We start from the raw sequence: 24,826 nt of genomic DNA on the forward strand, positions 1-24,826 counted from the left end.
AGGTAGTCGGGGCGGGAGTCCGCCGCCTGGGGGACTGGAGGGTGCGGGAGGCGCGGGCACGTGGCTGGCCTAGAAAAGGAGATGGCTAGTCTGGGGGGGGGGGTGCGGTGCGAGGGCGAGTAGCCCCCCCCCGATCCGGCTGATAACTTGGAATGTGAGGGTCCTGAACAGGCCGGTCAAGAGGGCCCGGGTGTTCGTGCACTTAAAGGGACAGAAGGCAGACGTGGTTATGCTCCAGGAGGCACATCTGAAGGTGGCAGATCAGGTTAGGCTGAGAAAGGGATGGGTAGGGCAGGTCTTTCATTCGGGGCTGGATGCGAAGAACAGAGGGTTTGCAATACTGGTGGGGAAGTGGGTGTCGTTCGAGGCACTGAATATTGTAGTGGATAATGGAGGTCAATCTGTGATGGTGAGCGGTAGGTTGCAGGGGATGCGGGTGGTACTGGTGAACGTATATGCTCCAAATTGGGATGATGCCAGATTTATGAAACGCATGTTGGGTCGGATTCTGGATCTGGAGGTAGGAAGCTTGATAATGGGGAGGGGTGGGGGGGACTTCAACACTGTGCTGGACCCAGCACTGGACCGTTCTAGGTCCAGGATGGGTAAGAGGCTGGCTGCGGCCAAGGTGCTCAGGGAGTTTATGGACCAGATGGAGGGAATGGATCCATGGAGGTTTGCCAGGCCGCTGGCCAGGGAATTTTCTTTCTTTTCCCATGGTCATAGAGCCTACTCCCTGATAGACTTTTTCATTTTGAGTAGGGCGCTAATCCCAAAAGTGGAGGGAACGGAATATTCGGCCATAGCCATCTCTGACCACGCTCCACATTGGGTGGAGCAGGAGTTGGGGGAGGAGAGGGACCAGCGCCCGCTGTGGCACCTCTATGTGGGACTGTTGGCGGACGAGGGGGTGTGCGGGCGGGTGGGGGAGTGTACTGAAAGATACTTGGAGGCCAACGACAACAGGGAGGTGCAGGTAGGGTAGTCTGGGAGGCGTTGAAGGCGAGCTAATCTCCATTAGGGCCCACAGGGAGAAGAGAGGGGAGGGAGAGGTTGGTGGGGGAGATTTTAAGGGTGGACAGGAGGTATGCAGAGGCCCCCGAGGAGGGGCTACTTAGGGAGCGACGGAACCTCCAGACGGAATTCGGCCTGTGGACCACGGGGAAAGCAGAGGCACAGTGGAGGAAAGCGCAGGGGGCGGCGTATGAGTATGGGGAGAAGGCGAGTCGGATGCTGGCACATCAGCTTCGTAAGAGAGGCAGCGAGGGAGATTGGTGGAGTCAAGGATAGAGGGGGGAATACGGTGCGGAGTGCGGTGAGAATAAACAAGGTATTTAGGGACTTCTATGGGGATTAGTACAGGTCTGAGCCCCCAGCGGGGGAGAAGGGAATGCGACGATTCCTGGATCAGCTGAGGTTCCTGAGGGTGGAGGAGGAGGTGGTAGCTGGTTTGGGGGCGCCGATTGGGCTGGAGGAGCTGGTTAAAGGATTGGGGAGCATGCAGGCGGGGAAGGCCCCGGGGCCGGATGGGTTCCCGGTTGAATTTTACAGGAAATACGTGGACCTGCTGGGCTCGTTGCTAGTGAGGACTTTTAATAAGGCAAGGGAGGGGGGACCTTGCCCCCCCCCCCCCCCCCCCCCGACAATGTCCAGGGCGCTGATTTCTTTGATCTTGAAGCGGGACAAGGATCCATTGCAATGTGGGTCGTATAGATCGATCTCGTTCCTCAATGTTGACGCTAAGTTTGCTGGCGAAGGTGCTGGCTACGAGAATTGAGGACTGTGTCCCGGGGGTGATTCATGAGGACCAGACGAAATTTGTGAAGGGTAGGCAGCTAAATACAAATGTGCGGAGGCTCCTCAATGTGGTTATGATGCCCTTGGTGGAGGGGGAAGCGGAGGTAGTGGCAGCTATGGACGTGGAGAAGGCCTTTGATCGGGTGGAGTGGGAGTATCTTTGGGAAGTGTTACGGAGGTTTGGGTTCGGGGAGGGGTTCATCAGTTGGGTCAGGCTGCTATATAGAGCCCCGGTGGCGAGTGTGGCTATTAACCGGCGGAGGTCGGAGTACTTTCGGCTGTACCGGGGGATGAGGCAGGGGGTGCCCCTTATCCCCCTCGTTGTTTGCACTGGCAATTGAGCCGCTGGCCATGGCACTGAGGGAGTCCAGGAAATGGAGGGGATTGGTCCGGGGGGGAAGAGGAACACCGGATGTCGTTGTATGGCGATGACCTGTTGTTGTATGTGGCGGATCCAGTGGAGGGGATGGCGGAGGTCATGCGGATCTTTGGGGACTTTTCGGGGTATAAACGCAACGTAGGGAAGAGTGAGCTCTTTGTGGTGCATTCAGGGGACCAGGGAAGGAGGATAGACGAGCTACCACTGAAGAGGGCGGAAAGGAGCTTTCGGTACCTAGGGATCCAAGTAGCTAGGAGTTGGGGGGCCCTGCACAAGCTCAATTTGACGCGGTTGGTGGAGCAGATGGAGGAGGATTTTAAAAGATGGGATATGCTGCCACTCTCACTAGCGGGTAGGGTGCAGTCGGTCAAAATGACGGTCCTCCTGAGGTTCCTCTTTGTGTTCCAGTGCCTTCCCATTTTGATCCCCAAGGCCTTTTTCAAACGGGTAAGCAGGATCATCATGGGATTTGTGTGGGCGAATAAGATCCCGAGGGTGAAGAGGGTGTTTCTGGAGCATAGCAGGGACAGGAGGGGGCTGGTGCTGCCGAATTTGTGTGGCTATTATTGGGCTGCCAATGTGGCGATGATCCATAAGTGGGTAATGGAGGGAGAGGGTGCGACGTGGAAGAGGCTAGAGCTGGCGTCCTGTGTGGGCACGAGCCTGAGGGCGCTGGTGACGGCACTGCTGCCGCTCTCGCCGACAAGGTACACCACGAGTCCGGTGGTGGCAGCGACACTGAAGGTTTGGGGGAAGTGGAGGTGACACGGGCGAGGTGGGAGCCTTGGTTTGGTCCCCGATTCGGGAGAATCATCGGTTCGTCCCGGGAAGGATGGATGGGGGGTTTCGGAGCTGGCATCGGGCAGGGATTAGAAGAATAGGGGACCTGTTCATCGATGGGACGTTTGCGAGCCTAGGGGTGCTGGAGGAGGAGTTTGGGCTACCCCCGGGAAACACTTTCAGGTACATGCAAGTGAGGGCGTTTGTGAGGCGGCAGGTGAGGGAATTCCCGCTGCTTCCGGCACGTGGGATTCAGGACAGGGTGATTTCGGGTGTATGGGTTGGAGAAGGCAAGGTTTCGACGGTTTACCAGGAGCTGAAGGAAGAGGAGGCCTCGGTGGAGGAGTTAAAGGGCAAGTGGGAGGAGGAGCTTGGGGAGGAGATAGATGAGGGCCTGTGGCTGATGCCCTGAGTAGGGTTAATTCTTCCTCCTCTTGCACCAGGCTCAGCCTAATACAGTTCAAAGTTACTCACAGAACGCATATGACAGGGGCGAGGTTGAGTAGGTTCTTTGGGGTGGAGGACAGGTGTGGGAGGTGCTCGGGGAGCCCGGCAAACCACGTCCATCTGTTCTGGTCGTGCCCGGTGTTGGATGGGTTTCGGAGGGGTTTTGCGAGGACTATGTCCAAGGTGGTGAACGCCCGGGTCAAGCCGAGCTGGGGATTGGCATCATTTGGGGTAGCGGACGAGCCGGGAGTGCAGGAGGTGAAAGAGGCCGGTATTCTGGCCTTTGCGTCCCTGGTAGCCCGGCGGAGGATTTTGCTACTATGGAAAGATGCGAAGCCCCCTAGCGTGGAAGCTTGGATAATGTCATGGCAGGGTTCATTAAGCTGGAGAGGATAAAGTTTGCCTTGTGAGGGTCTGTGCAAGGGTTCCTCACGTGGTGACAACCGTTCCTAGACTATCTTGTGGAGCGTTAGGAGGAGGTCAGCAGGAGGGGGGGAGGGGGGAGTTTCTTTTGGGGTGGCATTTGGGTGAAGGTTTTTTTTCCCTATTTGTGTTTTTAAATGTTATATGAGGGGTTATTGTATATGGGGGAAATCCAATGTATAATTTCTGATTGTTGTGTTTTAGTTTCTTCTTGTTTGGGGGGGGGGGGGGGGTTTGTTGAAAATTTGTTGAAAAATTTGAATAAATATATTTAAAAATTTTTTTAAAAAAATGATTGGTCCTAGTGCATCTTTCTCCAGAAATTGCATTGTGGAATCCACTTTTGGGACAATTGGCTATGTTTCTGCTTTCTCTATTGTTCATCAATAAAGGAAGAAGAGCAATTGGGAAAGATTCTTCTGCACCTACAGTTGTTCCTATGAGTAGTTTGGATTTATAGATTATCCTGAAGAATTGTTCAGTTCCAACTGAGAGATAATAACCTATCAGATATTTTGTCTTGAAATGTTTCAGGGTGTCAGCGAAGTGCGACTGACCGGATTGTAGGGGGTACGGACGCCAGTATTGATGAATGGCCCTGGCAGATCAGCCTTCAATATAAGAACCAGCACCTGTGTGGTGGCAGCATCATCAATTCCCAATGGGTCCTCACTGCCGCTCACTGTTTCCCAGAGTAAGTGTGTAAGTAACGACGCTCTCCGTCCCGCATCAAGTAAATTCCACTTTCCCAACCTCCACATCGCACTTTCACCCGATCCATTCCACCAGCAACATCTCACCTCTCACCCGTATCCCATCAATCACTCTGTCTACACTGTCCCATCAAACACCCCTAGGACCAGTGTTACATGGGGTTAGATCTAGAGTGAAGCTCCCCCTACACTGCCCCCATCAAACACTCCCAGGACAGGTACAGCATGGGGTTAGATGCAGAGTAAAGCTCCCTCTACACTGTCCCCATCAAACACTCCCAGGGCAGGGACAGCACGGGGTTAGATACAGAGTAAAGCTCCCTCTACACTGTCCCCATCAAACACTCCCAGGACAGGTACAGCACAGGGTTAGATACAGAGTAAAGCTCCCTCTACACTGTCCCCATCAAACACTCCCAGGGCAGGGACAGCACGGGGTTAGATACAGAGTAAAGCTCCCTCTACACTGTCTCCATCAAACACTCCCAGGACAGGTACAGCACTGGGTTAGATACAAAGTAAAGCTCCCTCTACACTATGCCCATCAAACACTCCCAGGACAGGTATAGCACGGGGTTAGATACAGAGTAAGGCTCCCTCTACACTGTCCCCATCAAACACTCCCAGGACAGGTACAGCACAGCTGACTGGAGTTGTTTATTCCAGGGAATATCATCAGATTGGGAACTGGAAGGTATATGCTGGGAGTGAGACTCTGTACTCCGGGGGAAGCAGCTTCTCGGTTCTGAAGATCGTGACAAATGGAAAGTACAACTCACGGACCAGTGACTATGACTTTGCGCTTGTTAAAGTGAGATCATCTTTACCCTACACAGGTAAGGTCCAGTTTAAGCACACAAGTGAGCCCTGTTCATCTCTTAAAATTCCTGTTTGTGGGATGTGGGTGTCGTTGGCAGGGCCAGCATTTATTGCCCATCCCTAAATGTCCTTGAATGTGGTGCTGACCTGCCTTACTGAACCGCTGCAGTCAATGTGGTGTAGGTACACTCACTGAGGTGTTAGGGAGGGAATTCCAGGATTTCGACCCAACGATAGTGAAGGAACGGGGATATATTTCCGAGTTGGGATGGTGAGTGACTTGGAGGGGAGCTTCCAGGTGCTGTTTCCAAGGATCTGCTGCCGTTATCCTGTTAAATGGTAGAGGTCCAGAGTTTGTAAGATGCTGCCATGGTGAGTTCCTGCAGTGCATCTTATAGATGGTACACACGGCTGCCACTGTGCATCAGTGGTGGAGGAAGTGAATGTTTCTGAAATGGGTGCCAATTAAGTGGGGCTGCTTTGTCCTGGATGGTTTCGAGCATCTTGAGTGGAACTGTACTCATCCAGGCGATTGGAGAGTATTCCATCAGGCTCCTGACATGTGCCTTGGAGATGGACAGGCTTTGTGGAGTTGGGAAGTGAGTTACTCACTGCAGGATTCTTAGCCTCTGACCTGCACTTGTAGTCGCAGTAGTCCAGTTACTTTGTGGTTAATGGTAACCCCCAGGGTCATGCCATTGAATGCCAAGCGGCAGTAGTCCAATTGTCTCATTGGAGATGGTTATTGTCTGGTTCTTGCGTGTCATGGATATTACTTGCCACTTATCTGCCCAAGCCTGGATATTGTCCAGGTATTACTGCATTTCCACCTGGTCTGAGGAGTCACGAATGGTGCTGAACATTGTGCATTTATCATGTGCATTTATCAGCGAACATCTCAACATCTGACCTTATGATGGAAGGAAGGTCATTGATGACGCAGCTGAAGATGGTTGGGCCGAGGACACTGCCCTGAGGAACTCCTGCAATGATGTCCTGGAATTGAGATAACTGACCTCCAACCATTAAACTGCGTTTGATTGTTAACTAGCTACTAACCCCAACCTAGTGAAAATATCTTCACTAAGAACGTTCCAGTGCAGTTTTCTACTTGCTTACCATCTTGGAAGTTTTCTGCGATAGTGGTGCTGGCTCGCACTGAGGTTGGGAGTTCAATGTGTGCGGCAGCGGCAGGGTGATGTTTCTTATTATTCCTGGCAACATGGGTAAGACATTCAATGTGGGAACTACTAGAGCCAAACTTACTCCTGCCCTCCCTCAATGTGCAAGCATGGGGTTATAGCCCATCACTTCCATCCCACTGAATAGCATGCACATGGATGTGGCTGTGATCGCTGCTCCCTGCTCAGTATTCCTCAACCCTGCATCCAATTGTGGGGCTACTCTCACAACCCATTCTTGGCTTAGGATGAGACTTTCTTTCTCCTGAAGGTCAGGCGTTGTCTTATACACCACTTCGACATAGCTATCATTTAAATGGATTTTCAATGCCGACATCTGATAAATAAATCCACGCAAACCCCGGGCGCGATTCTCCACTCCCACGACGGTTGGGAGAATCGCCTGGGCCGCCAAAGTTTCCTGAGACGCCGGTCCGACGCCCTCCCGCGATTCTCCCAAGCGGCGGGAACGGCCCTGTCGAGTTTCGCGGGCCGGAGAATCGCCGGAGACACCGAAAATGGCGATTCTCCAGCACCCCCGCTATTCTCAGGCCCGGATGGGCCGAGTGGCCAGGCCAAAACGGCGGGTGCCCCCCAGCGCCGTCCACACCTGGTCGCTACAGTCGTGGGCGGTGAGTGAACGCTGGGGGGGGACGTCCTGTGGGGGTGGGGGGGGGGGGGGGCGAGGGGGGATCCTGCACTTTAAATGTGGGGTGGCCCGCGATCGGTGCCCACCGATCGTCGGGCCGTCCTCTGAAGGACGACCTCCTTCCTTCCACCGCCCCGCAAGATCCGTCCCCCATCTTCTTGCGGGGCGGATTTGGACAGGACGGCAAACACGCATGCGCGAATGACGTCCATTATGCGGCGCCGGCCGCGTCATCTATGCGGTGCCGCTTTTACGCGGCGACAAGGCCTGGCGCGTGTAGATGACGCGGCCCCGATACTGGCCCATTGTCAGGGCCTGAATCGGTCGGGACCGGGGCCGTTTCGTGCCGTCGTGAACCTCGACGGCGTTCACGACGGCGTGGCCACTTCGGCGTGGGGGTGGAGAATCCCGCCCCCCATACCTCATGCCACAATACTTCCAGTCAAGTCACGTTAATCCAACCCCACCGTGTTCAAGCTGGATGCCATGAAATGTGCAGAAGAAAATGGCAGGAATGTGGGGCGGGATTCTCGGAGAACCCCGGAGGCCGCCCACGGAGCTGGGTCCCGCCGGTAGGGACCAACCTTGATTTACGCCGGCGGGACCCTCGTTAAATGGTCCGGGCTTCGGCCCATCGCGGGCCATTGCGTCGCGCTGGTCCCCGCCATTCTCCGAGATGGGCGGCACGATTCACGCCTGGGCGATTTTTTGGGGGGGCTGGAGGATTCGGAAGGCAGTGGTGGCGGGATTCATGCCGACCCCTGGCGATTCTCCGACCCGGTGGGGGGGGTCGGAGAATCCCGCCAATGGCTGTTCACCATAAATACGGAGCCGACCCGACAAATGTTTGGGAATTGGGTAAGATGTGTTCTGTTTCAGCCACAAAAGCAAACCATGGATGGAAGACAGTTGGACTAACATCGAACAGAAATTGGAAGAGTATGTGTTGATGCAACGAGCTGAATGCTGCGGGTTCAATACAGGTCGGTGCTATCTATCTGATGTACTGACGGAGATTAGAACTGAACCGGTTTTCCTGGTCTGGTCTTGGCTGAGAGCACTTTTGACTTGTCTATGAGTGGAGTTTGGAAAAGTCTTAAATCTAATCAATTCAACTCAGACGCCACATTGACCTGTACGTTGAGAAATGTGGTAATGAGAAACAAAACAGCTCATTTTCTGTCTCTATCTGACTCGGGGTCACACTGGTTCTGTCCAAGGTTAAGTTTGTGTCCCTCAGCCCACAAACACTTATTTTGCTCCGAACGCAATCTCTTCCTATTTAATAATCTTTCTCCGTTTCTTGATTCAAGATTACATCCGTCCTGTTTGTTTACCCAACCACAATGCTCAATTTCCAAAGAAAAACATGGCGTGGGTCACCGGCTGGGGCTACACCAAGGAATTTGGTAAGTATCGTCACGGTTACTACAAGATGAGAGATAATCCATTCACAGGTGGCTGGGAAAGAGGGATTTATTTATGAGTTGGTCCAGGGGTAATGAGTTTGTGTTTGATCTTGGGGTGGGGAAGGAGTAAAGCTTTAAAACTCCTGTTAACTGACAACTTGCCAGAAATCTCCTGTTGGTCACTCGAACAAATTTGGGATTAATGCTCCAATGGAGTAATCGAGCAGATGTTTCTAAAATGGTGATGTTGTCAATTCTGGTTGGCCATATTCTGGGAGGTTTTTGCTACCTGACGCCCATCTCTGACCACCCCACCCCCAAACACCTGTGATTGGCTGTTTGAAAGCACAAGGACAATTTTCATTTATATAGAACCTTTAACCTAGCAATATGCCTCAAGACCTCATGAGCATTATCAGACCGAATCTGATGGCAAAATATGTAAGGAAAGGTTGGTCAAGGAAGTTGGTTTCAAACTGTCTTCGAGGAGGTGTGAGGAGAGATGGCGATGTTCAGGAAAGGAGTTCTCCCCTTTTGGTTGAAGGGATGGACACTTAATGGTGGGATGAGGGAAATCAATGTTGTGCAAGAGGCCTGCGCTGGAGGAATAAAGATTAATTAGTGTCATAGATGTTTACAGCATGGAAACAGGCCCTTCGGCTCAGCTTGTCCATGCCGCCCAGCTTCTATCACTAAGCTAGTCCCACTTGCCCGCATTTGGCCCATATCCCTCTATACTCACCCTGTCCATGTAACTGTCTAACTGCTTTTTAAAAGACAAAATCATACCCGCCTCTACCACTGCCTCTGGCAGCCCGTTCCAGATGCTCACCACCCTCTGAAATACTTAGTTGCCATGTGGGGAAACCAGGAAGCCAATTTCAGCTTCCACATCAGTGTGATATTGAGCATTTTTTGTGATGTTGGTTGTGGGATAAATATTGGCCAGGAGATTGGGTGGGGGGGGAACTCGCCTGTTGGTGATGATGATGATGGATCTTTAATGTCCAACGAGCAGGGAAGGTGGGTGTCACCCTCTACATGTGGTGCACTCTTCAGTGCTGAATCAAACTGTCAGGGCAAGCTCCTGTTCTGATTCTTTTTTTTTGTATATAAACAGGTAAAGTGTCAACTAGTCTTCAACAGGCTAACGTAACGCTGATTGACCGGGACGTTTGCAACCAGAGACAGTATTACGGTGGGCAGATCACCAATCGTATGCTGTGCGCAGGGTACCTGGCTGGCAAGGTGGACGCATGTCAGGTATGGGAATGACGCAGAGCCAGGTCCCTGAACGAGGCAGGAGGTTATCGAGTTTGAGTCCTGCTCTGAGCTGAGTGAGCAGTGGTGGGAGAAACTGTAATTACTGCTCACTTCGATCAGATGTCCGATTCTCTAACTGATCTTCCTTGTTTTAAACATTGTATAAAACCCACAGCATGTGAACAGGATATTGGATCCAATTGAAGCCTTCTGCCACCAGATGTTTTCCCGTACCAACCTCCCCGAACAGGCACCGGAATGTGGCGACTAGGGGCTTTTCACAGTAACTTCATTTGAAGCCTACTCGTGACAATAAGCGATTTTCATTTCATTTCAATTTATCTGTTTTTAAACTGAATTAATTAATAGATTTATTAATCGTATTTTGGATTTTCGGTCCTAGGGCTGGATTCCTCTTGAGCAATAACATTGTTGGTGCCCACCTTTTCCAAACACCTTTATCATTTTAAATCCCTCGGTCGGGTCACCCACCTCTCTGCATTTCGGCTGGGTTTTTTTTCTCTCCCCATGCAGGAATTAACCTTTATTCCTCCCACCAAATGCACCTTTCCTCCTGTCTGTATTAAATTGTCACTTGGATTTCCAACCGTTTTGTGGGTGGGCTGGGGACTGGTGGTATTCACCCACCTTCTCCCCTGCCACTCCCCACACCATTCATTGCCCAGTGTTCTGCTGACCATCTGTACTCTTGCTCTGCGAATGGTCTCCTGGGGGAGTAACCCAGGGCATCACCGTGCTCTACCCAGGGCAATACCAACTCTATCAAGGGAAGAGGTTGCAAGTCGACATTATTTCAGCTCCCTCAATCTATTGAGTGTCAGCCACTTTGGAATTGAGGAGCCGATGAATTTTAAGTGAAATCTCGTTTGGAACTGAGTCAAGTTTTGTGAGATGCAAAAAAAAAAAAAGCCACAGCCTAAATCCATGTTGGGTCAGGCTTGAGGAGCTGATTGGCCCACCCAGTTCCTGTGTTCCTGGGCGTGTACACTCGAGTGTGATGCTGCATATTGAATGTGAGATTCTGTCAGGTGGTCTGTTGAATTTGCCATTCTGTCTCTTTTCAGGGGGACAGTGGGGGCCCATTAGTTTACCACCAAATGCACTGGCAGCTAATTGGGATTGTGAGCTGGGGCAGTGGATGTGCCCGTCCCAATCGTCCCGGAGTTTACAGTGATGTGACTGCACAGCTCGACTGGATCTACAATGTCATGAGTGTAAGTATGAGAGGGGCACTATTCCCATCCCCATCATGTTAAAATATGCTTCTTCACGTAGCATAAGCTGCTTCCTTGACGTATACTCTGACAAAGGAAGGTTCAGACTTGGAGATAGGCTTAACACATTTATTGAACAGTTAGCAATTCTCCTACTTGAGTTCGACTCTCCTGCTAATCTTGCTATAATAACTCAGTCTAACTAACCAGTCTGCTCTAATCTATGCGGTGGGTGCGATGCTTCCTGATTTGCCCCTGTCTCTCTGAGTGTTGCCTGTGGAAAGAGAAAGAGCATGTGTGCCCTGTCCTTTTATATGGGTAGCCCCCTAGTGGTAGTGTCGCATCTGGGTGTGTCTTGACTGCCCATTGGTCGTGTCCTATCTTACTGACCTATTGGTTGAATATCTGTGTGTCATGATGTCTCTGGTGCTCCCTCTAGTGTTTACTCCGTCCTAGTGTAAGGTGGATTGGCCATGATAAATTGCCCTTAGTGTCCAAGATTGCCCTTGGTGTTGGGTGGAGGTGTTGAGTTTGGGTAGGGTGCTTTTGCCAAGAACCGGTGCAGACTCGGGGTCGAATGGCGTCCTTCTGCACTGTAAATTCGATGATAATCTATGATTAATCTAGGACAAAGGTTCGGCACAACATCGTGGGCCGAAGGGCCTGTTCTGTGCTGTATTTTCTATGTTCTATGTATCTACAAACAAAACAAAGAACAAAAAAATGTACAGCACAGGAACAGGCCCTTCAGCCCTCCAAGCCCGTGCCGACCATACTGCCCGACTAAACTACAATCTTCTACACTTCCTGGGTCCGTATCCTTCTATTCCCATCCTATTCATATATTTGTCAAGATGCCCCTTAAATGTCCCTATCGTCCCTGCTTCCACCATCTCCTCCGGTAGCGAGTTCCAGGCACCCACTACCCTCTGCGTAAAAAACTTGCCTCGTACATCTACTCCATACCTTGCCCCTCTCACCTTAAACCTATGCCCCCTAGTAATTGACCCCTCTACCCTGGGGAAAAGCCTCTGACTATCCACTCTGTCTATGCCCCTCATAATTTTGTATACGATCTACATTAACCCCTTGTGTATTTACAGTGATGCATATCACCACACGTCACACTGCCCTCAACACCCCCTCCCCACCCCCCCGGCTCACCCCTCGTTAACATAAACCCCCCCACACCATCACCCATCATCACACCGGCACACTACCCTCACCCCACCCATCACACTGGGACCACCCTCAACACCACTCCCCCACCCCCAATCACACTGGCACACTGCCCTCACCCCACCCATTACACTGCAACACTACTCTCAACCCCCCACCCATCCATCACATTGGCATATAGCCCCCTCCTCCCACCTGGCACACTAGCACCCCCCCCCCCCCTCACCCCCACCAAACTCCGCACGCTCCCAATTCCCCCACTATTCTACTTTCTCTGTAAATAACGAACAAAATAAACAAAATGTTGAGGGAGGGGCCAAATGATTAGGTAATTCCCTTGCCACACTCAACACGTCAGTACCCTTCACTGGTTTGATCTCTGGCTTGTGCTCGGCCTGGGTTACAGTGAACACTGCAATCCACTTCACTCCCTGTGTTACCGAGGGAAGCAGCAATAAACAGTCAGGGTTACTGCCCTCTCCCTCTCTGTCCCCCTCGCCATGCTGACTCTTCATGTGAAGCTTTCCTGCCACCTAGTGGCTGTATCAAACATGGAACAAACACTCGAGGAAAATACTTGACTGAAATTCAGTTTGATTATAATCTCTGGTTGGCAATCAGTAGCTAGTGGTGTCCCTCAGGGATCCGTGTTGGGCCCACAACTGTTCACAATTTACATAGATGATTTGGAGTTCGGGACCAAGGGCAATGTGTCCAAGTTTGCAGACAACACTAAGATAAGTGGTAAAGCAAAAAGTGCAGAGGATACTGGAAGTCTGCAGAGGGATTTGGAAAGGCTAAGTGAATGGGCTAGGGTCTGGCATTTGGAATACAATGTTGACAAATGTGAGGTTATCCATTTTGGTAGGAATAACAGCAAAAGGGATTATTATTTAAATGATAAAATATTAAAATATGCTGCTGTGCAGAGAGACCTGGGTGTGCTCGTGCATGAGTCGCAAAAAGTTGGTTTACAGGTGCAACAGGTGATTAAGAAGGCAAATGGAATTTTGTCCTTCATTGCTAGAGGGATGGAGTTTAAGACTAGGGAGGTTCTGCTGCAATTGTATAAGGTGTTAGTGAGGCCACACCTGGAGTATTGTGTTCAGTTTTGGTCTCCTTACTTGAGAAAGGACGTACTGGCACTGGAGGGTGTGCAGAGGAGATTCACTAGGTTAATCCCAGATCTGAAGGGGTTGGATTACGAGGAGAGGTTGAGTAGACTGGGACTGTACTCGTTGGAATTTAGAAGGATGGGGGGGATCTTATAGAAACATATAAGATTATGAAGGGAATAGACAGGATAGATGCGGGCAGGTTGTTTCCACTGGCGGGTGAAAGCAGAACTAGGGGGCATAGCCTCAAAATAAGGGGAAGTAGATTTAGGACTGAATTTAGGAGAAACTTCTTCACCCAAAGGGTTGTGAATCTATGGAATTCCTTGCCCAGTGAAGCAGTAGAGGCTCCTTCATTAAATGTTTTTAAGAAAAAGATAGATAGTTTTTTGAAGAATAAAGGGGTTAAGGGTTATGGTGTTCGGGCCGGATAGTGGAGCTGAGTCCAATAAAGATCAGCCATGATCTCATTGAATGGTGGAGCAGGCTCGAGGGGCCAGATGGCCTACTCCTGCTCCTAGTTCTTATTAGCCCACCCCCCTCCCCTGCCGAAACTCCTCCGGCCATCAAACTTTGAGATCTTTCAATTTCCGGCTTCTTGAACACCATTGATTTTAACCGTAGCATCACAGACTGGCATACCATCATCTGTCTGGGCCTTAAGTTCTGGGATTCCTTCCCTAATCCTCTGCACCTTGCTTTCCTTTTTTAAAGACACTCCTGACAACCTGCCCCCTTGATCGAGCTTTTAGTCACCTGATCTAATGATGATTTGGTGTCCGATATTAATAATAGCTTATTGTCACAAGTAGGCTTCAATGAAGTTACTGTGAAAAGCCCCTAGTCACCACATTCCACCGCCTGTTCGGGGAGGCCTAAACGGGAATTGAACCCGCGCTGCTGGTCTTGGTCTGCATTACATATTACACGGCGCTCCTGCAAAACAGTTTGCCACAGTTTGCTAGATTAAAGATGCTGTATAAATGTAAGTTGTTGGGATGAGTTTTGGATTTACTTTCCCAAGCATCCAATAAGTTATTTACAATGTCTTCCACATTTAAAATATTCGAACTTGCATGATGCTGATGAGATGTTGTTCTATTTGGGATGTGAATATTTCTATATTATAGATGTATGCCCAGAGCCAGGCCATTCGGCCCACCTGGCTTGTGCTGATGTTTATGTTCCATATGAGGCTCCTCCCACCTCTCTCCATCTCACCCATCAGCATATCCTTCTCGTGTTTATCCAACCTTCCTTCAAATGAATCTGTATCTTAACTACTGAGTTCCACATTCAAACCACTCCGTATATAACTTCTCCGGAATTCCCTGTTCGATTTCTGTCTTGCATTTTTAACCCCGAAAAGTGAAACACCTTTTCCCTATTTATCTGATCAAACATTTGATAATTTAAAAGATCTCTATTATGCCATCCTGACTATTTTTTTGAGAGAAAGGTGCCGCAGCCTGTCCCACCTTTCCTGACTGTTTTCCCTGTCAGCTCTGATGTCACCCTTGCAAACCTTTTTTATTTTGCACCTTCCCCAGAGCCGCCTTTTGCAAGGAAGTCAGAACCGTGAATGGGAAGTGTGATATAACCAAGATTTGAGAATGATTTTAACACAATATTTCTCACATTTCAATTTTACTCCTCTGGAAATAAACCCCAGTGTTCGCTTATTTTAATTGACCTTGTTAAACGTAACTATGCACGTTGTTTAGTAATAAATGCATTTTAATATTTATATTTAGACACAGCGATGAGGAGGAGAGGTTTGGGGGAAAGAAGTCCGCCTTGGGCCTGGGCCAAGTTTCCTGGACTTGTGGGAGATCTTCACTCCGTGCACTTTATTGAACATTGATCAGGGACCCAGTGGACCCACTTTGAACTGTTCGGCTGCCTTGCCTTTGTTGAACACCCTGGAATGAAAGAATACAAACATCCCCAGAGTCCAGCTGCCTCGGCGACCCTCTGTAATGGAGCTCGCACACTAGATTTGGGCAAATGCTCAGATCCGTGGTTACCTTTTTTAAAATAGTGTAAACTCTGTAAAGTCGAAGATTGTAAACCATCTCACAATGGTGTCAAATGTTGAAATGTGCCAGAATGCAACGGGAACGAGGGCTGGGGTTTGCCAATTCATTTCTCTGGGGTGACTGCCTTGATTGTCAATTATAACCAGGCACCTTCTAGTGGGTCAAACCTCCATAATTCTAAGAGGAAAAAATACCATTGCCCCATGGACTTGTCATTTCAAGTTGAAAATTGGACAACTAGATTTTTAAAAAATTCTTTCTGATTGGCTACTTTAGATTGAAATATCCAATAGGCTGACCAGATGTTTGCACAGCAGATTACAGGGTGACCAATCAACAATCTGATTATGGGACGAAAAGTTTGATTGGTGCTTAATTTTAATTTTTTAAAACATGGGCTTAATAACCTGGGTTTCTACGTTTAATGTATATAAGACTTATATTTTTACACTTTTTAAAAAAAAAAAAGGATATATAAAGCAGTGAGGACGAGGGGTTTGAGGGAGGAGGGGGGGGGGGTACTTGCTGTCTGTCTGAGCCTAGCATTTTTGGGAGGTTGTGGTGTCCTGGTGATTCCTATCCCCTCAAATCTCTCAGCACACCCCAACTTTCAAACCCATTGTTAGAAGAAAAATAATGATTTTTGTGTGTTTGATTATATACTGGAGACTGGCAATGTTGGTGTTCAGAAATGGCACCTCTACCCGTCTCGGGCACCTTTGTCGGTGTCTGCAATGAGCCATCCCACATCTGGGATGTCGCTGGGTAATTCCCACCCCACCCCCTCGTCCGTCTAGCACTGATGGATGTGAAATGGAAGGCTCCTTGTGCTGCCCAGTCTATGCCACTCGTTTTTGATTGTATCTATTCAAAGTGAGATTGAAGGGACTGGTGGCGCAGCTTTGAACGGAGTCTGGCCCCATGGAGAGAAGACTGGGCTGGATTTCAATACGACTTTTGAGGTGATGGCCAGTGTTGGAAACGGTCAAGTTTAATTAGACTGACGAATGCCAATGAGGAAACACTTGATGAATTCATACTCAGGGTGAATCTAAACTTGTTTTATGCTAGTTATTACTGTACGTGATTTTATGGATTTTTGAATGTGTTCCATTCTGTAAAATGCAGGGCGAATTTTCCAGAAGAATTTTGTTTACGGGAATCCGGGTCAATCCTTCCTTACGATTGATGTAAATCTGAGGCAAGGTGCACTTTTTAAAAAATTCTGCCTTAAAATGAGGATGAGAAATGCCTGTTGAACATGGGGTGCATTTGGCCCAGGGAAGGGCGCAGCCCTGATACCATGCTGCCCAATTTTTCATTCTGTTGACCAGAGGTGACTGACGCCCCCTGGGGGGTTATAGGTCAGTTTCTCTCAGGTGCTTGCCCATCTGTCATTGTGCTGATACTCTCGGGTGTTAAGTTATTGCATGGACAGGGGTTTAAGGCTTCCACAGTTTACTGCTTGTTCTCCCAGTCCCCCACATCAAGTGACTTGAAGTGCCAGTCTTAAATGCTGGAGCCAAATTGCGTGTCAACATTTTTTTGTTCTTTTTATGTCTTTGCGTCTGAATTTTCAGAGTTTTTAAATAAATAATTGACCACCTCTTCAGATCTGTGTCTGTGGTGACTGGAAGATGGGGAGTTGTTCATCCTTAAAGGGAGAGTGTGATTGGAGCGGGGGAAGATGGTGGTGTGGTGAACCACCGTAATAAGAACATAAGAACATAAGAACTAGGAGCAGGAGTAGGCCATCTGGCCCCTCGAGCCTGCTTCACCATTCAATGAGATCATGGCTGATCTTTTGTGGACTCAGCTCCACTTTCCGGCCCGAACACCATAACCCTTAATCCCTTTATTCTTCAAAAAGTTTATCTATCTTTATCTTAAAAACATTTAATGAAGGAGCCTCAACTGCTTCACTGGGCAAGGAATTCTATAGATTCACAACCCTTTGGGTGAGGAAGTTCCTCCTAAACTCAGTCCTAAATCTACTTCCCCTTATTTTGAGGCCATGCCCCCCTGTTCTGCTTTCACCCGCCAGTGGAAACAACCTGCCCGCATCTATCCTATCTATTCCCTTCCTAATTTTATATGTTTCTATAAGATCCCCCGCTCGGGTATTAGGAGATGTAAGGTAGGACCTGCACTACAGGTTCGCTGGTAGCTCCTGCCAGCTGGCTACGCCCATGGAGAACAATATAAATATGCGTGACCTCCACTGCCCTGCCATTTCTCCAGCTGCAGCAGGAGGCCACGCATCTGACTGTAATAAAGCCACAGTTGTACCCAACTTTAGTCTTTGTGCAATTGATCGTGCATCAGGCGACGAGAGAGAAACCCCAGTATGACGGCTCTCCCCACTTTGGTTGAGGTTGGGAGTAGAGAGGCAAATTCCAGCGCTCCCTTTGGTCCAACTACAAAATCCTGCAGATCGCCGATGTTGTGAGGCCTGTGCAGACTGCAGTACGCTGTTGGAAATCTGATAACCCAATACGTTAATGATTTAAAAAAAAAAAAAAAAAATGCTGGGAACACTCTGGAGACAGAAACTGAGTTATTGTTGCAGATGGTGACCTTCCAGCTATGTGACTCTTGCATCTGGGTCAGCCTCTTGAGGGAGTGCAGCAGTGTCAGAGATGCCTCCCTTTGATGAAACATTAAATCAAGTCTCTCTCCCCCTGCCCCCCCTCCCTCCCCGGTGGCTGTAGAAGATCTCATGGTATTATGTTAAAGAGCAGGGGAGTTCTCTCCTCTGTGACCAGAGATTGAATCTGCTGTGGGCAGCACGGTAGCATTGTGGATAGCACAATTGCTTCACAGCTCCAGGGTCCCAGGTTCGATTCCGGCTTGGGTCACTGTCTGTGTGGAGTCTGCACATCCTCCCCATGTGTGCGTGGGTTTCCTCCGGGTGCTCAGGTTTCCTTCCACAGTCCAAAGATGTGCAGGTTAGGTGGATTGACCATGATAAATTGTCCTTAGTGTCCAAAATTGCCCTTAGTATTGGGTGGGGTTACTGGGTTATGGGGATAGGGTGGAGGTGTTGACCTTGGGTAGGTGCTCTTTCCAAGAGCTGGTGCAGACTCGATGGGCCGAATGGCCTCCTTCTGCACTGTAAATTCTATGATCTTGGGGTAGTCCTGATGTCTGCCTTTCGTACCATAATTGGCATTGCAGTCTATTCACTTTAGAAGAGGGAAGGTTCACTAATCTGATTGACTCTTAAACTGTCTTCGCAAGTCACTCTGTTATCTCGGGGGCAATGAGGGGTTTGCTCCCAAATCCTGTGAATAAATGTTTGGAAAAAATCAAAACAATAGAAAACTTGGCTTCCCACCCATTGGTGTAAATACAAGAAGGAATGGGAGCAGCTCTTACCGATCACTGATTGAGAGGGGGAAATGAGAGCAATGCATATACAACAGGTTAGATTGAAATGCTTTTATTTTGATTTGTGAAGGATCTTTGTTTTCAGTAGAAAATAAATCTATTACCAGCATACAAAAATTAAATAGAATCTAGTATGTCAATTTTTAAACATTGGCAACACATGCATAGTTTATATTTGGCATCTAAATCAAAAAGGCAACGCAAACTTCATTATCAGAGAGTTTGAGAGATACTGCATCTGCCCTGCTACCTTCATATCCAAAGTGTCCCTCCTGCAGAATGGGTCGCCAGGATGCGAGGGACAACACAATGTGGTGGTTTGCTGACAAGCTAGTCTTTGACCGGCAAAGACAGCCCTTCAAATTCGGGCAAAGTGACCTCTCGTTTCAAGTTACATTTAATGCTTTTAAAGGTCAGGGCAAAAGTTATTTGATTTGCCATTTTGAAGTTGATTTCCCCGAGATAAACCTGAATAAAGTAAAATCGTCCTGCCCGTTCCCCTCTAAATAGTGAGGTGCACCTTTTGTCAAGGTTTTTAAACTTTTCGACTTGGCCTATCAGTGATTGGGGTATGAGAGGGGATGTGCTCATGTCCAGACTGATGGGCTCTGAAGGAAAAACCTCTCATTTCCAAAACTCGATGGCAGAGAAACCAGAGTGGTTTCTTCCCAAGTTCTATGCAGGAAATAATAAAGAATCTCACATAATACAATCAGTGAGCCACACCCGTAACTCCCTGAAGCTTAGAAACCCAGTTAAAATACAAGATATTTCATGACCCCAGCCTTCACAATTGCTAGCCAATCAGTGGAGTGCCCTTGGAGGGTGATTTCCTTCCAAATATTGCTAGGCCTTGGTTTAAAAAAAAAACCCAACTCTCAACTGTTTAAATCTTGAAATGTGAGTAATGGAGTGGTTTGTGGAGACCACCAAGGTCTATTAAAGTCTATCTTGTAACAGGCAGTGTAACACTCCTGTCTCACACTGAAATACCTGGGCCAATGTTATTTCCAGTCCACTGTCTCGTTCTTTCAAGGAACCTCTGGTTAACTTGACTGATGCAGTTAGGATCTCCAGTAATGATCTTCAGACCATAAACGCAGGGTTTGAAGGGGTCTCTGGAAGTGAGAATCTTCCGGAAGGTAGCTGGTAACAGGATCTGTGGATATTGCTTAAACTCTTGCTGTTTCGTTTCTAATGCCCAAGGTCTTGGGCGCTTTGTGACTTGACGTCTGACATGCGTAGCATATTAAAAACTATAGTGAGGTAACTGGCATCACAGTATCGCTCAGCATAGTCACATCAGTGCAAATTCTACTAATAAGTCGGTTACATTAGGGGTGTGTATTCAGCAAGCATCTTAAACTTCACACTAGTCACCTGAGTGTTGGCAATAAATATTTTCCCCAAGCTTGGGGCATCACTGACATCATTAACCACCAACCTGCATCTCCACAGTGATTAGTTTTGCTCTGATCACCATGTCTGGTGACCCCCCGCCCCTGACCTGAATGCCATTGTCTCCTTGAAGCCAAGGTCAATGCAACATTCCCAGGGTTGAAGCCTTGTCACGAACACACTTCGTTGAACTCCCAGCAACACCTCTCACTTGGCCTGCCAGCGTTGTAAGTTCCCGATTGGGAAATTTCTCAAGCTGTCTGGGTTAATCACCGATCCTATGAACCAATACACCTCATTAAGTGGGCAGAGTGAGAGCTGTGCCTTTTCTTGTCAGCTCTTTTGTAACCTTGGGCTCCCAAATTGAGATGTCCATGTTTCAATGCCCAACCAAGGGAAAGAACTTCATGTGGTTCAAACTTGGAAGGATAAAGTCTAACCAACAATGCCGTTCAGTTCCTCCCCAGTCCCATAGTGTATGAAGGTTTTTATTAAAGTCATTAAGGGTGTTGCACTGTACCATGCCTACTTTTCCTTGCTAGTTTGTAGTTTGATTCAATGTGGCACCAGCCCATTATCCTGTCAAAACAGATTCTCCCTGTCCTTGAACCCCGCCTCCACCAGCCAACGCACAGTGTTTTTAAAATGCTTCCTGCTAACATCAGCATGATGGTTAATGAGGCTGGTCAAAATCAGATGTAAATTAGACCAAAGTTGGCAGTTTTGGGATTGGTTTTGAAAGTTTGGATCCCAGCGAGAGCTGGTGACAGAGAGGGAGAGGGTTCTCTCTGGTGGGAGGGAGGAAGTTTTTTTGGGAGGACTTAACTTGCTGAGTGGAAAAGCTACAAAATAGAGCAGAACGCGGAATTTAGACCCAATCCGTCAAGAACAACTTTACCCCATCCTGCCAGGTGGGCATCTACTAGGATTGGGAACAATGTTAGCTTTACATCTGTCTGATTTTTACTGTGCATTGTAATATTGAGCTAGGTGTAAAAATTAATCCCAATCAGCAAGTTAGATTAAAATTACTCTCTTTAGATCCAGGGTTTTAAATTAGAACAATATATTGAGGGAGTGAATGGAATTTTAAAAAAATAAACCAAAATGCTTGAGGTTGTATCGATGAGGACTATTTTTGAATTTGAGCACTAAATATTATAGGAACACTGATCATGACCAACCTCAACATTACAAAATTTACTAAAGGACAGTGGTTGTTTTGGCACTGATTGTCTGTCAGGTGTCCATTGCAATGACACCACTTAGTCACAACGTTGTGGCTTTTATACCTCCGAAGTGCTTTTGGTATACAGGTGTATGACATCATCACTCTACTTGAGCGGTAAACCAATGAGACTCCGCTGCCCCATTCATTCATAAAAAGCAAATGGTATTAGGTGGCACCAATCCCAGGGAGTTCAGCCTTTGGGAAATTGACTAACATGCAGTGTGATGTTACATTGCTCTCTTGTGATGGAAGCTTTCCTTGAACTTCCCTGCTCAACTTCAAGGTTCATCAAGTATTTCTGGAACTTGACATATACTGGCAGTTTTAGTTGTCTGTATGCATTAGAGGAGCACAGTCCGTGACTGTAATAGCAAAAGGGAGCATCCTGTTCCTTTGCAAGAATCCCAGTCCAATAGAAACGTCACTGGCAGGAATTGGGGCAGATAGCTTCACCCAGCTGGGTGGGGATGGGAGGGGTGCAAGCTCAAGGTTTGAGTTGGCTGGAAGGGGAATGGTTTGGGAAAGAGGGAATACTGACTGACCCAGGCCAGTGGCTAAGCCAGGAACAGCACCGACTCACCAAGCAAACCTGAAACCCAAAGGCGTGCAACAGAGGTTCCAGGGAGCAACATGGAGGCCACTCTCCAAAACCCTATTGGCTGACCGCAAGTTGTATGGGAAATCTCTGCCCTGTCAGTGGCGAAGGCTCTGCCAATGGAGTGATTAATTCATAGCAAAATGTATGGTGAATTTTCGTGAGACAAGCACAGACATCGATGCAGTACTCACAGACTCACAGTGACAGCTCATGTTGCTGTGACAGAAGGACATGCCCAAAGGAGCTTTTAGTAGTATCCACCAGAGGCACACATGGAGAGATGAACCTGTGGCCTCACTGATGGTGAGAACATGTAAAGACCATCACTCAACCAGTGAGAAATCCTGCCTTCTCTGTCAGACCCAAGCGCCAGAATGCTCATCAACAGTTTGAATAGGTGATTGGGCTGCCAATCCACAAAAAAGGATAACTTAAGAGAAGTTTTGAGATGAATGGGGAGCTGAGCTCGTTCACTGCTTTAATATGAAACAATTATTGGTTTAACAATCATTTTGTGAATGGGAATCTAATCCCCAAATTCTCACTAACATGGAACTGAAAGTCACTTCCTGATTGTCAGTGTTCTTGTTTGTATATAATGGAAAAATCCAAGTGGAGATAGAAAGTGGTACATCCCACTATAGATAACCCTTTCCCGATGGGAGGCACATTAAGTGAAGATAGGAAGTCTGCTATTGGCAGCACTTTTCGCAGCAGAGAAATTATCTTCCTTCACAATTTCATTCACAATGCAAACTACTATCCATTTCAAGAATTGCTTGATTGCTCAACTTCCTGTCCACTGCGACATCACTTCATCCTAAGGCCTTGATTTGAAAATTCCCAATCAGTTGCAAATCATTCCCAATAACTTTTGCTTGAATAAGAAAAATGACAATCTGAATCTTAAGTGATCGTTCAGGTCCCCAACTAACCAAGTTTCAAGTAATTCACTCCTCAAACATCTTTGAAATTCAAAGCAAAACCAGCAAAGAGCAACCAACATAATATTAGGGTAACATCCTGAGTAGCATCTTCTGTTAGTTAATAATGCTGGACATGCAGAGCAACCGGGCGTGTGCAAATTCTCCCAGAGTTTAATATTGTTTAGAATATCTTTAAGCACTTTTGATTAATTGCAATGGTAAAGCAGTGATGAACCTCTTTTTCTGATCTGGGCTAAAGCTGACCATTCAGCCTTGTGTCCGAAGTTGGGCGTTGATATTGAAGGGCAGTGTCGATCTGCCTCTGACGGAGTACAAGGATTTTGTGGGTCGAGCTTCTTTTTTTAATTCAGGGGCACTTTAGTGTGGGCAATCCACCTACCCCTGCACATCTTTTGGGTTGTGGGGGTGAGACCCACGCAGACACGGGGAGAATGTGGGTCTAGTTTCTGATTTGGGCACAAATTTCCACATATAAGGTGCACGTTTACCCATAAAGTGGAGGCCTGGCTCCAGTGCTAATCACAACACGACCTGCGTGATTTGTCAGATTTTGCATGACACATCTTATCAATTTGAATCGAGGAATGATTAGGCAGGAGGACAATGAGGAGGAATATTTTTCCCTGTATCTGTGTCTCGTCTCCTTTGTATCAAATAGCATATCCAGGCCTATTAGTCTCTGCCGGTGATTTTGCACCACATGACCCTTTATCTAGCTTCTGCAACACAACTTTCTAGCCCTCTCTCCTCCCCCATGCCATGGGTTCACCCTGCTTCTCCTTCAATGTATTTATACAGTTCATCTCAATACTTGCTGTGGGAGTGAGTTCCACATGCTCACCACTCCCAGAGAAAATTAGTACTTGGGTCTAAAGTGACAAAGAAGGGAATATATCTCCTAAACCTGACCACCTGCTCACTTTACTGCTTTAAGATGCCACCGAATGTGCTTTGTGAAGGTGGACCACCATTTGAACCCTTCCCATTTAAAATGAGGGAGGCCTCAGCTGAGAGCTTCCTAGTTGAAATAGGTCCACCTTTGTCCCTGTTGTAATCTCAGGACTGTGGGTGCGGAGAGTTACATTTGTGCAATGGGCTTACAAGAATCAACAGCTGAACCTACCAAACATACCCAGGGTGTATACCTTGACTCATGGCTTAGATTGATGACCACTGCATCTGTGTTGGCATTGGATAAACTCCATTTGGCATGTCATCAATACAGGCTTGCAAGGGCAAATGCCTGATAGGAGTTCAGCTCACAATCATTGCATTATCTTTCCTTCGACCTGGTACTGCTGAACTAACTCCTCAGATTGGATAATTATCATATGCTCAGGTACCGTGGAACCCTCTGCCCATCCGTATCTTGTTCCATCTGGCTTTACACTCTGGTACCACTGGGGAGGCAGTGGCATAGTAGTATTGTTGCTAGCCTAGCAATCCAGAGACCTGGGAGACGTGGGTTCGAATCCCACCTTGGCAGATGGTGAAATCTGAAGTCAACAAAGAACAAAGAACAAAGAAATGTACAGCACAGGAACAGGCCCTTCGGCCCTCCAAGCCCGTGCCGACCATACTGCCCGACTAAACTACAATCTTCTACACTTCCTGGGTCCGTATCCTTCTATTCCCATCCTATTCATATATTTGTCAAGATGCCCCTTAAATGTCCCTATCGTCCCTGCCTCCACTACCTCCTCCGGTAGTGAGTTCCAGGCACCCACTACCCTCTGCGTAAAAAACTTGCCTCGTACATCTACTCTAAACTTTGCCCCTCTCACCTTAAACCTATGCCCCCTAGTAATTGACCCCTCTACCCTGGGAAAAGTCA

At 48.1% G+C, this 24,826-nt stretch overlaps 1 protein-coding gene across 3 annotated transcripts in view; it reads left to right on the forward strand.

Moving 5' to 3' along the window:
* Positions 1 to 17,040, forward strand: part of LOC140398149 (transmembrane protease serine 4-like) — a 50,634-nt gene extending 33,594 nt beyond the window's left edge. For all 3 annotated transcript variants that reach the window (XM_072486465.1, XM_072486467.1, XM_072486466.1), the window contains exons 8-13: positions 4,361 to 4,520; positions 5,206 to 5,375; positions 8,502 to 8,597; positions 9,718 to 9,860; positions 10,946 to 11,095; positions 15,144 to 17,040. In XM_072486465.1, coding sequence (XP_072342566.1) covers positions 4,361 to 4,520; positions 5,206 to 5,375; positions 8,502 to 8,597; positions 9,718 to 9,860; positions 10,946 to 11,095; positions 15,144 to 15,155 — 731 coding nt within the window. In that variant the 3' untranslated portion in view covers positions 15,156 to 17,040. The remainder of the gene's footprint in view (positions 1 to 4,360; positions 4,521 to 5,205; positions 5,376 to 8,501; positions 8,598 to 9,717; positions 9,861 to 10,945; positions 11,096 to 15,143) is intronic.
* Positions 17,041 to 24,826: the final 7,786 nt, after the last annotated feature.

This window comes from Scyliorhinus torazame, chromosome 21 (genome assembly GCF_047496885.1).
Source record: "Scyliorhinus torazame isolate Kashiwa2021f chromosome 21, sScyTor2.1, whole genome shotgun sequence".
NCBI classification, from domain to species: domain Eukaryota; kingdom Metazoa; phylum Chordata; class Chondrichthyes; order Carcharhiniformes; family Scyliorhinidae; genus Scyliorhinus; species Scyliorhinus torazame.